This window comes from Ctenopharyngodon idella, chromosome 15 (genome assembly GCF_019924925.1).
Source record: "Ctenopharyngodon idella isolate HZGC_01 chromosome 15, HZGC01, whole genome shotgun sequence".
Taxonomy (NCBI): Eukaryota; Metazoa; Chordata; class Actinopteri; order Cypriniformes; family Xenocyprididae; genus Ctenopharyngodon; species Ctenopharyngodon idella.
This window is the reverse complement of record NC_067234.1, coordinates 10236958-10255911: the sequence shown is the minus strand read 5'-3', so window position 1 is coordinate 10255911 and position 18954 is coordinate 10236958. Positions and strand designations below refer to the sequence as shown.

Genomic DNA, 18954 nt, shown 5'->3' with positions numbered 1-18954 from the left:
TAAAGTTTATCATACTGATTTCAAAGTTAAGGATTCATTAGTTTAAATATACATTGAACCAAACATTATAATAACATCTCAGTTGATAATTCAATATACTTTATTTTTGACAAAACATCCCATGTTTTGGTCATGACTGCACATTTTCGGTATTGAGAGTAATGTGTTGGTAGTGATCACATTAACGAATTTTGACTCGCATACTAAAACACTACTAAAACATATATAATTTGCATAACTGTACTAAAATTTTATTTCCCCCAAATAAATGATTGTGTTTCCTTTTGTCACTACCAAAACAATGATGACATGTTTCGGTAGTGACAATTTTAGATACTTTTGAGCCTAGCTCAAAGATGCTAATCAGTACATGGTTAGCTAGCACACTTCTGAACAGTTGTACACAGAAAAAAAAAATATTTTATCCAATAACACTCAAAAAAACAATGATGTCACAACCGAAATTTCACCACATTTTGGTCGTGACTGTTTCGGTAGTGCCAAATTTTAGATACTTTTGAGCATAGCTCAAAGATGATAATCAGCACATTGCTAGCTAGCACACTTCTAAAGAGTTGTGTACACACAAAAACTAAATTTTATGGAATAAAAAAAAAAGTTTGCTTAATTGCAGGAAAAAAAGGTGTTTGGTAGTGACGTTCCTTAAAGTTACACACAGATTTGAACATCTAATATTTGAATACTTAAATGCTTTTTAAATGTGTTTTTTGGTTGTGGGACAGCAGTTTGCACCAGTTCTGTAGGATGGCCCATATAAGCTGTAGATATTTCACAGCTTAAAATTCAAATATATTTTGAAAACTCAACCTTGTGTTGAGTATTTGTGGCCTTCTCTTTGTAGGAACAAAAAAAGGACACATGACTACATTGATTCCTATTACTCAGACAGGTGGGCATCTGTTTTTACATTTTACATTTTTAAAATCATGTTTAAAAAGATGTTTGAAAATATATCATAGAGGATTAGAAGAAACGGTGATGACACTTGAAATGTGTTTTGCAGGGACGGGCTGTTTTCGAGTGACTCCTCGTCCAGGTAAGTGAGTTGAGTTGGGGGACACCGGGATCAATAGCCACACTTGTCTTTAAATGGATGTGCCCATGGGACAAATGTGTATGTGTGTGTAAGAGAGAAAAAGAGAGCTGTAGTCTCACTAGGATTTATGAGGCTCAGATGTTCTGCAGGACAGTGGAGGATCACAGCTGCACACCCAGTTGTGTTTCAGAGCCCCTGTGTCCCTAATGAGTTTCTCTGTTAACATACAAACACACGCACAAGCCCTCCTTCAGCTGCTTTTCTGTCTTAATTGAACATTATTTATTGCCATGGACACATCTGTGCTCAACTCCGTCACTAGCAGTATTGAGCTAGTTATTCAAAAATGTAATTTGTTACTCATTACTAGTAACTCCTTTCAAAAGTAATATTATTACTTTACTTAGGCCTATTATTTTCTGGCAACAGTAATTAATGGCACTAATACTTATATTACTTTTCCTTTATGCCTCACAGAAGTTGTAATTGTGTATCTTCCCCATAAAATTCTTCTAAAATGTTACTAACAACATATTTCTGTCTCATCATTTGACCAAAATCCACATTGGATCACAGTCAGAAGTAATTACAAACACCCAGTGATTGATGATGACTTTTAAGTAGAAGTATTGTATTAATCTCATTAATTGTCATGTAGCTTGAAGCTAATTGTAGCTATAATTTTCTGTTACCCATATACAATTATATTTCATGATATATTTTATCAAAAGAAATCACTTAAGTTCATAAGAAAATGTCTAATTTTCCTAAAAGTATTTTATAAGTAGCAAATTCCAGGCTTGGAAAAGTTTTGGAAAAATAAATAAACCCAGAAAGTTTTGGAAAAGTCACTGAAATTTGTTTCATAATGTTTAAGTGAAAATATTGGTTAAACAAACTACAATACTTAACATTCATTTGATCCATCCGACTGCGGCATTCCATCAGATTTCATTTTGCAGCATTGAGCATTATAACCAATCACACGTGTTTCTGTTGAGCTTATGAATGTGATGGCCAATCAGAGGCATTCAGATTAGTCATTAATCAAAGAGTTTTGTTCAGCGCGCACGCTTTCTGACTGAAACTCGCAAATTCTCCCATCATAAATGTAAGAGATTCATGTCACACTGTAGTCATCTTTCCTGATTTTAAGTGTTTGTGAGAGTGCTTAAACTCCCGCTAGACCCACGTTATGGACAGCTTCACGATCAGTCACATTCTCTGCTCCCTTTCTGTATACAGTTTATTCCAGTTAATATAATTTATTCATCATGCTGATAAGGTTGTGGAGTTTCTAATGCTTAAAAAGCATTAAATAATTCATAAATGGTTCTTTGATTGATTTATCTGTGTAGCCAGAATATGACATGCAGTTTCCTCAAAACACTTTTATGTATTCTGTTAATCAGTATTAATAGACATTATTACAATATCAAGAGCATGAGTTCCTGTTAATTTTATAATTTGAGCAACATTAAACAGTCTGTGTAAATAAACATTTATGCTATTTCAGATGCAGCTTCTGTTCCACCTTTGCAGTGTAAAGATGGCTTTTGTTAATGATACAATTTTATTGGTAACAGTCTATATAGTATTCTGATTGATTGTAATTGGTTAAATGTAAGTATTTGACACAAAAGACAATACAGGTAATCATAAGTCTGGCAGTTGCAGTTTGTACTTGTAAATTGCAGAAATGAAAAAATAAACTTGACTGTTTTTGGAGATTTCAAATAAGGACGTTATCTTGTTGATGACTGATGGTTATCCAATGAGATTAATAATAAATAGGAGGTAAAGCTGTTTTAAAATCTTCTTAATTACCAAATTTTGTATTCCAAAAGTTTGTCTCTGCTACTGCCACCTTGTAAAGTTACTGTTAGTGTTACTGGACACTTTTATTTACTTGTTTAACATTGTTGACACTTGATCGAGTTCTTGTCAATATTACTGCACATAATCCTCAATATTTTAAAGTGGTAATCTAAATATTTGCTTTTACAAATATAAGTTAGTAATTATAGCCACTCAACATTACAGTGTAATTGAAAGCCATAATTTTTAACATGTAATGGACTTTATATATTATAACAACTTGTGTGTGAGCACATCCTGACCAGACCGACACATCAGCTCATCCAGTGGTGAGAGTTTGGAGCGGCACTATCTAGGGCCTTTCACACTGTGCTTAACCCTGGGTTATCGTCGTTCTAAACCCCGCTTTTAACCCCGGGTAAAGGAATGTTTCACACTTGTATTTTAGAAGCGGGTTTAGCGTCATGCGTTGTTTGGATCTTATGAAGTATTCTAATTTATTGAGATAGTGAATTGGTGGGTTTTTGTTAAATGTGAGCCAAAAGCATCACAATTAAAAGAACCAAAGACTTAAAGTACTTCAGTCTGTGTGCACTGAATTTATTTAATACACGAGTTCCACAATTTGAGTTGAATTATTGAAATAAATGAACTTTTCCACGACATCCTAATTTATTGATATGCACCTGTAAAAGGTCACGTGTTGCGTTTGTCCAAATATTAAAGGGTTAGTTTACCCAAAAATGAAAATTATCCCATTATCTCACCCTCAAGCCATCCTAGGTGTATATGACTGTATATATCTTCTTTCAGATATATTTAAAAATATCCTGACTCTTCCAAGCTTTATATTGGTAGTGAACGGGGGGCATGTTTTGAAGCCCAAAATAAAACCCCAAAACAGGCCCCCCATTCACTACCATTATATAGCTTGGAAGAGCAAGGACATTTTTTTTTAATATATCTCCGGTTGTGTTCGTCTGAAAGAGGATAGTCATATACACCTAGGATGGTTTGAGGATGAGTAAATCATGGGATAATTTTCATTTTTGGGTGAACTATCATTTTAATTGTTAACCCCAGTTAAATCATAAACAGTGTAAAATGAGAAGCAAGATAACCTAGGATTCTGTTTAATCCAGGGTTTAGAATGACCCAGGGTTAACTATTTCAATTTTATATTCTGATTTGATATAGTTATTTCCTGTTTAAGCCTCTATTAATTATTTATAGCATTTCTTTGAATTGCTCACAGTACAAACACAGTCACAGATTGTTACCCTTCTGTGACTCTCCTCATTTTTGCTGCATTCTGGCAGATGTGTCTTCTCCTGTGAAAGGTCAGATGAATCTCCCTCCCCCTCTCTTCTCTTTCTACTTCCTCTTTTTCAGCCCTCCATCTTTCCCTCCATCCCTCCCTCCCTTTTTTGTCCTGAGACTGCATTTCTCTGATGCTGAAACATTATTCACAGAGGGGAACACATCTCAGCACTGTTGCTAAGCAGAAATCTGTGTGTGTGCATGTATGTTACACACGAGGACCTGCGAGAGCCACTCGCACGTGTAAATGTATGTCATATTCACAGTCATACATACACACACACACATATACGCTGCGTGAGAGTCCCTTTTACAGCATTGCAGTACTTCCAGTCAATTAGGGGTGAATTTTGGTGAGCTGGGGGTCTGGAAGTAATTTGTCCTGACGACTAAAACCCCAATCAGCCACTACTGTACCCTCCCTTCCCCCGTGTTCCTCTCGTTTCTCCGCACCTCTCTCCTTCATTGAGCGACAGTTATGTAATTCACCCACAGTGCAGTTGTGTTTTTTTTATACAGCATGTGTGAGAAAAAGAGAATGAATTAATTTGCCTCCGGACCATTCCCGCTTGAGTACTTGGCACACCATCGAACCTCTTTGTTTTAACTCTCACAAGCACTTGCACGCACCACAGCCCCTGCAGCGCGCATGTATTCGACATCAGATGGTGCATCACGGCATGTGTAACAATAGTGAAGCACAGAAAGTTTGATGTTCCCTAACTGATCACAGATGGATTATGTAACCTGCTGGTACCTGTAAAGCTCAGAGCATACTTCAGATTTTACGTAAATGCTAGCCTATTCGTATAGCAGAATGCAAGGCCTTCAAAGTATACTTAAAGGGTTAGTTCACCCAAAAAAGAAATTTCTGTCATTAACTGCTCACCCTCATGTCGTTCCAAACCCGTAAGACCTTCGTTCATCTTCGGAACACAAATTAAGATATTTTTGATGAAATCCAAGAGGTTTTTTTAATGCCCAATAGAAATCAACATAATTACCATCATTCAAGGTCCAAGAAAGTACTAAAGACATTGTTAAAATAGTCAAATTGTTAAAATAGTGACTACAGTGGTTCAACCTTAATATTATGAAGCGACAAGAATACTTTTTGTACGCAAAAACAAAACAAAAATAATGGCTTTATTCAGCAAATTTTTCTCTACCCTGTTAGACTCGTACGCAGTTGACGGAGTGAACGCAGTTCAGTGCTTCTGTGTTTACGTCTGAACGCCGGCTCGGTATTGGCCGGCTTCTGCGTCAGCATCACACACGTGTCGTGCTGCTCACGTGAACAGCCTCGGCCAATACTGAGCCGGCGTTCTGATGTAAACACTCTGTCAACTGCGTACGAGTCTGACAGGGTAGAGTTATTTCTCTAGATTTAAACATTATTGGAAACATCTGGGATAATGTAAGTACACAAGTCAACAAAATATATAACATTGTTCTAGTGATTTTTGGATATTTTAATCCTAAAATCTTACATATTGTGCCTTTAAGGAAACTGCTAACGCTTAAATTCTCTTTAAGCTGCTTTTACTTATTTTTTTCTTCTCGATTTTGTTAGGGAATTGTTGGAGCTGTTTTCGCCTGCCGGCATCATAAGCACTTCGGTATGATAAAGTCGGAATGAAATTAAAATTCACCATGTCTATTTTGTAAATACATGTTATAGATCTTATTGGTAACAAATGTATGCCAGACTTCTCCAAACATTTGGTCTGCTTTTAATGCATGTCGCAATACAAAAGAAAAGGTCTGTCACTACTTCCGTTTCATTGTGACTTTAAAATTGTTATATATATATATATATATATATATATATATAATAGTATATATCCAAAAAAAGTTTTTGTTTTTTTGTTTTGTTTGTTTGTTTGGTTACCCAAAGTTAAAAAAAAAACACTCTGTACTATGTACTAGATTAGTATTCTGTTAGCCCATTAGCCTGCTAGCTTAGCCTTACCCTACTCAAATGTTCAGTTATACATCTTTATGCGCATTATACATTTTTGTTTGATTAGGCCTTAGACCTGCCTACTACCCGGGGATTTGAGGCACACTTGGCTAACAAAAACTTTAACACTCTAGAAACACCCACAACACTCTAGAAACCATCTTGTAATGCCCTTGCATCATGGCTGCCAGTTTTGCATTAAGAAGTGCCACTAAAATTTAGTTTATAATTGAGTATAGTTCTTTATTCTCATGTGGTCCATTTTATTTGTGACACACCTTCCCTTTCTCTGGCCTTCATAAATAAATTGAGTGAATGAGTGTGTTTGTATTCATGCAGTGGTGCCGCCGACGTCACATTGAGTCAGTCAGTCTCTCTCTCTCACACGTATCGTGTGCTTGACGCATCCTGCAGTGAGCTACAGTGACACAACTCAGGGCCAGAGACCCAGTGAAATACGAAGCACACATGAAAATGTGCACACACATGCATGCCAGGAGCACAAAGAGGTGTCACAGCCCTGGACATGCTGTTTCTTTGCCAGATTGTATATATAGAATCACACACTGGAATCAACAAACGACAAATAGATATGATGAGTGTAAACATGAAATATAGGATGAAAAGTGATACTGCAACACATATCTGCTATTTGTAGCAGGGAAGAAGTGTATCTCTGCTCATACTAAAGGCACACTACTCTCAAATGTGCCGTCTACAGTTACAGAGAGCAGAGCTCAGTTTGCTGGTTCACAAAATCACTTTAAACAACAGCCTGTCATAAGACTTCCTAAGAGTGTGTGTGTATATGAGAACTCAAAGGTACATGGAGTATGTGTGGCCATTAATCTTTTTTCCCAGACGTGTTTGGAATACACATTTTGCCTGCTGGGAATTCTTGGACATATATTTACAGTTGCAAATTTTGTCATTTTTTTTACTGCAAAACTGGAACAGAGTCAATTATATTTTACATAAAGAAAATAGAGCTTTATTAAAGGGTTAGTTCACCCAAAACTGAAAATTATCCCTTAATTTACTCACCCTCAAACCATCCTAGGTGTGTATGACTATCTTCTTTCAGAGAAACACAATCGGAGTTATATTAAAAAACATTCTGGCTCTTCCAAGCTTTATAATGGTAGTGAATGGGGCGTGAGATTTTGAAGCCCAAAAAAGTGCATCCATCCATCATAAAAGTAATCCATACGGCTCCAGGGGGTTAATAAAGGCCTTCTGAAATGAAGCTATGCGTTTTTGTTAGAAAAATATCCATATTTAAAATTTTATAAACTATAATAACTAGCTTCCGGCAGACGGCCGTACGCATCGATTTACGGCTCAAACTAATCAAACTCAAGCTTCTCTTCTCTTATATTCAAATCCTCCGACATTTCTCTTTAAAAAATTCTTGTTTTAGACTTTTAATTCATGACAGGTGTTTTGTTTTGCTCTCTCCTCTGCGCTCATGTGTTTGTCATTACATCATGCGTCGAGTTAGAGGTTACTCTTCTGCCGTAAATCAATGCATACGGCAATCTGTCGGAAGCTAGTTATTATAGTTTATAAAGTTTTAAATATAGATATTTTTCTTACAAAAACACATAGCTTCGAGAAAAATGGAGCCCTATTAAAGGGCCGTTTACACTACACCGTTTTTAAATAAAAATGGAAAATGTGCGCAAACTTTTAAAAAGGAAAGTGTAAGTTTTTGAAATGATATTACAATAAAAGATAATAAAGAAACACTATGCGCCTATAGACTGAACACGTAATGCGCATGTGCGTGACGTCACCATAGTGTTTCTTTACAAAGTGACATCGCCAACTACTGGCCTGGCAGCAGCAATAGAGTTTTTAGTTATTTTTCACAGATCCGTGTTAATGGGATTGTTTTGACATCATTGTCATCTGTACACGAAAAACGCAAAGGAAAAACTTTTCCATTTTTATTATGTGTAAACACACCCATAGTATCTTCTTTTTTTTTTGTAGTATAGTATGCTTTTCTACAGTGCATTCATTTTTATTTGAAAGCAAACCAACATTGAACAATTGTGTGTTGAATGTTGATTTGCTTTCTATTAAAAATGAATGCAACATCTTAATATTACTAATATTAACAATCTTTATTTTCTTTCTGCAAAATATAATTTCTTCATTTATACAAAAATTAAGAAAAATAATCACCCTTTACATTTAGTGTCCAAACATGAAGCGTGCAAACTCTCTATTTCTCTCCGTCTCTGCAGTAAGAGAATGAAGAGGGCCGATAAGAACGGGAAAGGCCTGAGGCACTTCTCCATGAAGGTGTGCGAGAAGGTACAAAAAAAAGGCACTACGTCTTACAACGAGGTGGCTGATGAGCTGGTGGCCGAGTTCACCCATGCCAGCAGCCTGATGCCCGCCGACTCGGTGAGTGTCACAAGATCGTGATATGACTTTTGAAGCTTGATTCATAATTATGGTCAATATTTATTGTTGATCCTGCTTGTTTTAAAAAAAAAAAAAAAAAAAAAAAAAAAAAAAAACCTTACCACAACTATTACATTTGGGAAATAGCTCCCACACTCCCCCCAAGTCATAATGGTTTTTACATAATGCTTTCTTCCAGTGCCATTTGATATTGATCTATGAATGTTTACCTTGTCTTGGACTGCTCTTTCAGATATGAAATATGCATATAGTCACCATTATGCCTCACCTAAGTGACCATCACTTACTCAGTGTCTGTTTACACAGCAGAATAAAACAGAGCTGGACCAATAAAAGATGTTAAAGTTCTACAGGTTCCTCCTGCGGCCTCTCATGTTAATATGAGCTGTGATTTATCGGTCTGTGGTTTATGAAGAACGTTGAGCACTTCCTGTAGTACTGCACAATGTCCACCTCTCGTCTGGCTGTATCCCAAAACCCTAAGCAGGAACAGACACTTAAGGTTGATCTCAGATAATATCGCTTTTATAATGAGAGTTTGGGTTTGGGTTTGGACCGCTGGCCTTAGATCATTGCATAAGAACCGTTTCTACCTGGAGTGAGAGCGGCGTGTTGTGAATATTTTCCAGTATTATTTCTGACAGTCCACCCGATGTTTCCTGGACTGAAGTTTTAAGCTCTCTGCCCTAGTGGAATGCTAAAAGGTGTAATTAAAAAAGACTTTAGCGCAGACACAAAGGGTTTGGTGTACGACTGGACTGGACGATCGCACATCTCCATGCGCTTTGTGATGTTAATAGAGGGTGTGTGTTTGCACTTGCAGCAAGCGTACGACCAGAAGAACATCCGCCGGCGTGTGTATGACGCGCTCAACGTGTTGATGGCCATGAATATCATCTCTAAAGAGAAAAAGGAGATACGCTGGATCGGCCTGCCCACTAACTCAGCCCAAGAGTGCCGCAACTTAGAGGTGGGTGTGCGTGAAAGACAAATTCACAATCACAAATGACCTTCTCATTTATTCTAAAAAAGATATGTACATGTGCTTCATCTCCCGGTTGAAGGGATAGTTCACCCAAAAATGAAAATTATTCCGTGATTTACTCACCCTTAAGCCATCCTTGGTGTATATGACTATCTTCGTTCAGACAAACACAATCAAAGTTATATTAAAAAATATCCTGGCTCTTCCAAGCTTTATAATGGTAGTGAATGGTAGTCTTGATTTTGAAGTCAAAAAAGCACATCCATCCATCATAAAAATAATCCATACGGCTCCAGGGGTTTAATAAAGGCCATCTGAAGCAAATTGATTGGTTTTTGTAAGAAAAATATCCATATTTAAAACTTTATGAACTAAAATAACTAGCTTCCGGCAGACGGTCTACACAAGTCGACTTGCGCCAACTCACTGACGCGATGTATGACGTAGGATGTAGGAGTATCGTAAGTTTACACGCCTCTCACTGTTCAAACAAATAGGGCTGTGCAACAAACTCAAGTTCCTCTTCTCTTATATCGAAATCCTCCGATATTTCTCTTTAAACATTCTCGTTTTAGACTTCTAATTCATGACCGGTATCCTCTGTGCTTCCACGTTCGTCATTGCGTCATGTGTCGGGCCAGAAGTTACTCTTTTGGCGTAAGTCAATTTGCGTATGCCATCTGCTGGAAGCCAGTTATTTTAGTTTATAAAGATTTAAATGTGGATATTTTTCTTACAAAAACCCATTGCTTCGCTTCAGAAGGCCTTTATTAACCCCCTGGAGCCGTATGGATTACTTTTATGATGGATGGATGCACTTTTTGGGCTTCAAAATCTTGAGCACCATACTTTCCCAACTGATAACGTTCACTTAAAGGGTTAGTTCATCCAAAAATGAAAATTATGTCATTAATTACTCACCTTCATGTCGTTCCACTCCCGTAAGACTTTCGTTTATCTTTGGAACACAAATTAAGATATTTTTGATAAAATCTGATGGCTCAGTGAGGCCTACATCGCCATCAAGACAATTAACACTTACATTGCCCAGAAAGTTACTAAAGATGTATTTAAAACAGTTCATGTGACTACAGTGGTTCAACCTTAATATTGTAAAGTGACGAGAATACTTTTTATGCGCCAAAATAATGACTTTATTCAACAATATCTAGTGATGTGCGATTTCAAAACACTGCTTCATGAAGCATCACAAATTTTTTGTTTCGAGTCAGAGGTTTACACCTTATGTTATCTGTGTGTTTATGTACTCTAAATATAGATATACATGACAGATAATAACAAATTTATGTGTGTGTGTGTGTGGTCATCTTTCAGCTGGAAAAACAGAAGCGTTTGGAAAGAATCCGACAGAAAAGAGCCCAGCTAGAGGAGCTAATATTACAGGTTTGTTCCACACCTGTTTGTGTTTGTATGTGTGTGATGTTTTGGTAGGGAAGATCTCAGACCTCGCAGCCAAAATTCCAAACGGCTCTACACATGGGAATCATCTGTAGAAGAGGAATTAAACGATTCTCACTCTGATTCCACTTAGCGATTCCAGTACTTTAACATTTAACTCTTCATTTATCTATCCATTTTAGTACTGATGAGGAAGCGCCCACCAATATAAGTACTGTTATTCTGTTCATTTCTAGTTGGGTATGAGGAAAGTAATGACTTTCTGTTGAGTGACTAAAAGTGCTCCAACTGATTTAGTTTATGAATCAGTCATTTGACAATTCAAACCATTGATTCATGAGATTGAGTCTTTTTTGACTGAAAGAAATGAATAAGAACTGATTCTCGATTCTGAACAGTTTGGCTGGGAAACTTTAGGCACCTCACGATCCAAGCTAATTCCCATTTTGAGAATCACAATCGGATTATAAAACAATTCATGATCTACATTTTTTTTTTTTTTTTTTTTTTTATTATTATTATTATTAATAAATGAGTTTACTGACTTTAAATATCAAATGAATGTGTTGAATTTTATTCAGTTGCTTGTATAAAATAAATACTTTTTAAAATAAGAAATTAATAATTAAAAATTATTAACTAAATATAGCTTGAAAACATACACACAAATATAAATTAATACAGGGAACAAAGAAAGACATTACAAGCAATGAACAAAAAGTGCTTTCAGCGTCTGAAAGTTTTCCAGATATAATTACATTCATAGTTTATTGGGTAACACTTTATTTTAATGTATCTTTGTTACACGTTACATGAATTTACTATGGTAATAACTATAAATTATGCATAATTGCATGCAACTAACTCCAAACCAAACCCTAATCCTACCCTAACCCTATAATAAGTACATGTAATTAATATTGCTCAGTACTTAAATGTATAATTACACTGTAACAGAGACACATTAAAATAAAGTGTAAACGTTTATTGCTGTTAAAAATCCCTGCTGCTGCTGTTTGATTATTACTGATGACATCACAGACAGTGGCAGGTCTCATAGGCTGCATTCACACTAATGCAGATCTGTTTGAATTTATCAGATGTTTTGAGACAAAACTGGCTGTGTTTACATTAATTTCACATCACAAAAGCATGCAAGCACATTTAACCGCTCACACAGAGCGGATGAACAGAGCAACACTGAACAGAGAATCGTGATGCATCTGAGAATATTTTTGTTCTCCAACCCATCTATCAACAACATGAAACTCAAAATCTGCTGGAAAAAAATCTTTGTCCAGTTAGTGCCATCAATGCTAATCAGCTTCGAAGAGAACAAGAGAAGAAAGAATGAGTAAAAGCAGCAGATGAGAGGGGGAAGGAGACATTAACAGTGGCCAGCTGTTGAAAATCAGCAATCTCCTATTATTGATTCATTTTTTTTTTTAAGGGAGATGAGACCATTGTCCATCTCCTGCTGTCAAATTAAAGCCCACACACAGAATCTCAGGAAATCACTGCGGTCTGGTTGTGTTGATGTGTGACATTAACACCAAAAGTCCGTAATATAGATGATCTTAAGTGATATGGCGTGCAATGCAACAGATCACAATCATGAAGTCAGTGATGTGTGGATGGAACAGATGAGGCCTTGATCCTGCTGGGATATCGATCAGGACTTGCACTCCAGCAGGGTTGGAGCTGGGAGGGCTGCTGGAGTGCTATATTAAATGCTTTGGCTTGGTTCTAGTCCTTGACCAACCCCCACACATCCCGAGACTGACATGAGTTAGCGTCTGTGTGCGCATGTTAGTGCTACACAAAGCTTTGTATTTATTAACATACTGACTGATTTAATGTTAATTAGTGGGCCCTTAAGGGCTGAAATGGTCTGTGTACATGTGTGGTGAATTGTGCATATCTTCCCGTGAGCAGCAGATCGCCTTCAAGAATCTGGTGCAGAGGAACCAGGCCAACGAAGTGTCATCCCAGTCAACTCCCCCTCCAGGATCTGTCATTCAGCTTCCCTTCATCATTCTCAACACCGGCGTCCGCACCGTCATCGACTGCTCCATCTCTAGTGATAAGTATGAGATTTCTCTTCATTTCTTTCTGTAGAAATATCCTCCACACAGTGAAAGAGCACCTTTTTGCTCAAAAATACATATCACAATATTTCACAGTATTTAATGTTTTTTTTTTTTTATTATTAAGATTAATTTCACAATATTACTGTTTTACTGTATTTTATTTAGGGCTGTAGCTAACGATTATTTTGGTAATCGAGTAATCGTTCAACTATAAAGTTTACCCTGTTCTTCTCCCAATTCACCGGACACTTACATCCATCCTTGTATTTCGAAAGAAGTGGTTGAATTCACATGTTGTAAATCCGACAGATCTATTCTCCTGACCACGGCGTAAACAAACATTGCGGCGCTCATCGCACATATAGCTCAAATACGACGATCGTTATAAAGTCGCCAGTGGCCTGACGATTGTTTTTACACTTTACAACGTGATCTAATCCTTCTTTAATATTGGCTTACAACATTTATTTCAAACGTCCAATTAATCTTTAATATTTAGCCATTTCTTTACGACAGAAATGCTACAACCACTGTAATTTCTTGAACAAGAACGTGGACTTAAACGAGGGCTTAAACATTAATTTTGAAATCGCGACGAGCCGTTAGCACATTGCACTAAGTAGAACCATACTGTATAATGTATTCTCCTGCGTTTGCTAAGGTTTATAGATGACTTACCTTGCAAATCTGATTAAATGTCGCACATTGCGTTTCCAGATGAACGTTAAAAGCAATCCAAACTCACAGCATATGCAGAGATGGAGTTTGAGACACGCCACTAGTTCACGTGAAGCTGCATTTACTGTGAACGGAGCCGCTCTGAGACGCACGTAGATAACATACACGTATGTAAATAATTACAGCGCATATATATTAAACCTGCAGCACATACATTTATTTAATTAATTCACAGCCTTTGTAAATTCACAATAGCATTATGCTTTATTATGGGTTTGATATTGTGCAGCCTTAGAAAACGGTCTAATAATGTGTTTCATGGATTCTCGTCCGTGGAAAGTGCCACTTACGGTATTTTACCAGTTACTCGACACAGGCAAATTGAAATCGAGTATTTTTTAAAATTGAGTATTCGAATTTAATCGAGGAATCGTTACAGCCCTAATTTTTCATTTTAGCATTTGTGTTCATTTTTAGCATTATTTTTGGATTGCTGTTACATTTAAAGGGTTAGTTCACACAAAAACGAAAATTCTGTCATTAATTACTTACCCTCATGTCGTTCCAAACCTGTAAGACCTTCGTTCCAAGTGATCGCGCTGGCGCCTCACGCCTGTACGGTACACACAACAGGCTATCCGTTGGATTGTTAAATTGACATCATAGCCTGTTCATCAAAATAAAATGCAGTCGACCGAATATAGCCTATAAAAATGACACTGCTCGAGTTCAACGTGACCACCACCTCACTGTGGTGTTATTCCAAGCACATTTTTGCTCACGTGAAGAATGCTATTTTACGAGGACACTGAACAAGAGTGAAGTACAAACTAAGTAAAAGTTTAGCAACCAAATGTTAGCCTACATCTCGAATAATATGGAAACATTTGGATTAGTGCTGAATGAGAGAAAGCCCAACACCTTTTGTTTCACTTTTAAATAAATGCTTTGCATTTAGGCCGTATGTTGTTTATAATGAATGCCGCTGTAGTTAGTGCTTTATTTTACAATTTTAGCCTATATCACTTTTTATAGCTTATTACTATAATTGTATAGGCCTATTTTTTTTCTATATTTACTCGCGTTATATATTTAGGCTATACATAATATATACAGCAGTCTACAGCAGCCTTATCACCCTGTAGCCCAAGGCTGGTTGCCCACTGAAGCTAAGCAGGGCTGAGCCTGGTTAGTACCTGGATGGAAGACCTTCTGGGAAAACTAGGTTGCTGCTGGAAGAGGTGTTAGTGAGGCCACCAGGGGGTGCTCACCCTGTGGTCTGTGTGGGTCCCAACACCCCAGTATAGTGATGGGGACACTATACTGTCAAAAAGCACCGTCCTTCGGATGAGACGTTAAACAGAGGTCCTGACTCTCTGCGGTCATTAAACATCCCAGGATGTCCTTCGAAAAGAGTGTAACCCCGACATCCTGGCCACATTTGCCCATTGGCCTCTGTCCATCATGGCCTCCTAATCATCCCCATATACTGATTGGCTTCATCTCCACCAATAAGCTGGTGTGTGGTGGGCGTTCTGGCGCAATATGGCTGCCGTCGCATCATCCAGGTGGATGCTGCACATTGGTGGTGGTTGAGGAGATCCTCCCTTCCATATGTAAAGCACTTTGAGTACCCAGAAAAGCGCTATATAAATATAAGGAATTATTATTATTATTATTATTATATAGTAGGCCTATTACCTATATAGCAAATGGCAACTAAAATAGCCCAAATAACATTTTTTAACATTATACCAAAAGTTATAGGCCATAATGTGTTTACACAATGATAGAGGTTGCAATCAAGAGAGCTTTACTCAGTCCATTTTAAATTCTAATTTTTGCCGCCTCTGAAATAGGTTAAATCATAGCTAAGTTCAAGACAGTATGCTAGAAAAACGTTACTCATTCAATATGTGCATACATCGCATGGACGGAGAAGGAACATAATTGTATAAAATGTAATTTATCTGACACAGAGACGCAGATCTTTAGAGCGAAGAAGAAACGCCACCCATTCACTGCGTCTTCATGTACAGTTTTTCTTTTGCGTGCAGAAGTCGTCCGCCAGAGATGATCGTGTAGGCTAAATTGAATGCCAAATTCAGAAATCACTTGTGCACATCGGGCAGGTAATAACAATAGTAATAATAAAATTAATAACAAAGAATCTAAATAGGCTAAATAAATGAAAGTGAGCTGGGCAGGGACCAAATCAGTCTCCCGACCAGCGGGATTTCTCCCGGAGTTTCCGATGGCCAGTCTGGGCCTGTGGTCATCCCACGATACAAATGATGTTAAATCTTTGCAATCTAAGAATTCAGAACAAAAAATATGCTGTTTAAAAATACATATGTAGAAAATTATGCCATAAAAAATTTCAATTTTGTTAAATATCAAATGTCCAGGATTCAAGTTTTAAAAATTCAAATTCAAATCTATATAAAATGGCACTTAATATTCAATTCTGTTAAATGACACTTGTCAATAATTCAAATTTACACAATTCAAATTCAGATCATTATCATATTTCTAGCTCCATATTCTTGCAGAAGCTCAAACGTGCTGCGTAACATGAGAATGAACCTCATTGGTTCTTGCGGAAGCTCAAATGTGCTGCGTAACACATGAGAATGAACCTCATTGGTTCTTGCAGAAGCTCAAACGTGCTGCGTAACATGAGAATGAACCTAATTGGTTCTTGCGGAAGCTCAAATGTGCTGCGTAACACGAGAATGAACCTCATCGGTTCTTGCGGAAGCTCAAATGTGCTGCGTAACACACGAGAATGAACCTCCATTGGTTCTTTTGAAAGCTCAAACGTGCTGCGTAACATGAGAATGAACCTCATTGGTTCTTGCGGAAGCTCAAATGTGCTGCGTAACATGAGAATGAACCTCATTGGTTCTTGCGGAAGCTCAAATATGCTGCGTAACACACGAGAATGAACCTCATTGGTTCTTTTGAAAGCTCAAACGTGCTGCGTAACATGAGAATGAACCTCATTGGTTATTGCTGAAGCTCAAACGTTTACTGGTTCTTTCGTACAGTTTGTTTCAATGAACCAATTTATTAGTTTATGTAATCACGCAATGACATTAAGTATACGCAATTCTATTATCAAAGAACCCAATAATGACGTGAAACTTGAATGTTTTATATGTCTCAAGCATATAAAGTGAATAAATTAGTCTTAATCAACACTTTTACTTAACACACAAACTCATTCCTCCAAACAGGTGTGAATACCTCTTTAACTTTGACAACACATTTGAGATCCATGATGACGTTGAGATCCTGAAGAGGATGGGCATGTCTTTGGGGCTTGAGAACGGCACATGCTCTCCAGAGAACATCAGTGTGGCCAAATCTCTAGTGCCCAAGTCTCTGGAGGCTTATGTCACCAGTAAGTATCTCATATCATACTTCTGTTAAATGTTTCTGTTAAACGTCCTTTTCAATCATTTTTTTCTGCGTTTTGTTCTCTGTTGCTTGTGTGAATGCTTGTGCCTGACAGGATCTCTCCTAAAATCGTCATCATGACCAGTGTTGGGCACATTACTTTAAAAAAGTAATTAATTATAGTTACTAGTTACTTCTCACAAATAGTAACTGAGTTAGTAATGGAGTTACATCATTATAAAAGTAACTAATTACCAGGGAAGTAACTATTGCGTTACTTAAAAAAAAAAAAATCAAGTATGTCAAATAACTTGGATGCCCCCTATATTAAATATAAGTCTAAAAATAAATGATGCTTGATCCGACTCGTGACTCATGATCCCCTCTTGCTCACGACATGAAATTTCTCTGTACTGTACTATGTGTTGTTAGCCACTAAAGAAAACGTAGTTTCATATTTATGTTTAAATAAGCCAATGTTATGTTTTAAATTAATCTATTTGATTATGAAAAGTGAACAGCATGAGTAAGATAGAATATATCATACGATGCGCAATATATCGGGAGACATGGAGTGGGTCAGACATGATTTTGACCACTTCATTAAGTTTTGTTTTGTAGAAAGCCTTTCTTTAAAGTGAATTTCATTTTGTAAAAAATGTATCTTAATTTTAATCAATGTTTTATCAACCAATTGCCTGGATTTAATAAATAAGAAGCAAATATAGCAGACAATATAATCATGACATGGAGGCGTCGGCACGATCACTTGCACGTGAACTGGGGTGCGTCTTATAGCTAAATGAACCAAAACTCAGCGGCTGCTTGCCTCATAGACATGAGGAATATATCTATAGAAAGCTTGAAATGTCTACTTTTAATAGAAATAATTCAAAACGAAAAGAAATAGGCTACTCTGATTATGTAATCCGAATGAAATGTGCATTCTCTCTCTAGGCACGTCCATTATGCGGAGATGAGTCAGCAATGTCAACTTCATCTTTGCAGCCGACACTGATTCAGAAAACATTACTTTATTAATAAACAATTAAAATGTCTCCTTGCTGTTTTTGTCACATTCATAATCATTACTTGTGCCGGCAAGCTTAATGCGTGCGCTTGAATGCTATATAGCATCATACATTATTATCAGTTTAAAATTATATTTGTTTATGACTAACCTGTACTATTTCTTTACAACAAAACGCTTTGTAGGTATGAACATGTGTCCCACCCCAACACACACCAGAGATAAAACTGCATATGGCTGAGAGAGAGACTACTCGGATGAACCTCTTCAGTGCTCAATTATAGTAACGCGGCATTTTTTTTTTTGTCAGTAACGGCGTTGTAACAGGAGAAAAAGTAATTTGTTTGATTACTCTTTACTGAAAAAAGTAATGCTGTTTATTTATAACGCCATTATTTCCATCACTGATCATGACGGTTCTTGATAATAGCATATAGTTCGAATAGATAAATAAATTATAGTAGATCTTAAAAGAACTCTTCTTGCTTTCATTTCATTGATGCAGAAGTGCAACTGCATGATTGTAAATGGCGACTTTATTTCACTGTATTCATCTTTGTATAAAGGATTATTCTGCTCCCAACTATCTTCAGCTCTCAAGTGCAATATAGAGGGACAAACAAAATCAAGCATTAATGTAGTACTGCACTGTGTTTTCACCCCTTCCTCATCTCACATGTGGACAGTAACAAAACACTCAGATCAGAGAAGAGCCGAGAGCATGATGTGTTAGAAGCTACATGCACCATCTGTGTC

The 18954-nt window shown here is 37.0% G+C and overlaps 1 protein-coding gene across 6 annotated transcripts in view; it reads left to right on the top strand.

Moving 5' to 3' along the window:
* Positions 1-18954, top strand: part of tfdp2 (transcription factor Dp-2) — a 55266-nt gene that overhangs the window by 34571 nt on the left and 1741 nt on the right. For 5 of the 6 annotated variants that reach the window (XM_051862142.1, XM_051862143.1, XM_051862144.1 and 2 more), the window contains 7 exons: positions 863-910; positions 1025-1057; positions 8411-8573; positions 9418-9564; positions 10915-10983; positions 12934-13085; positions 17006-17172. In XM_051862142.1, coding sequence (XP_051718102.1) covers positions 863-910; positions 1025-1057; positions 8411-8573; positions 9418-9564; positions 10915-10983; positions 12934-13085; positions 17006-17172 — 779 coding nt within the window. Of the gene's footprint in view, positions 1-862; positions 911-1024; positions 1058-8410; positions 8574-9417; positions 9565-10914; positions 10984-12933; positions 13086-17005; positions 17173-18383; positions 18482-18954 lie in introns of all 6 variants that reach the window. The other variant, XR_007925108.1, reaches the window with a different exon arrangement.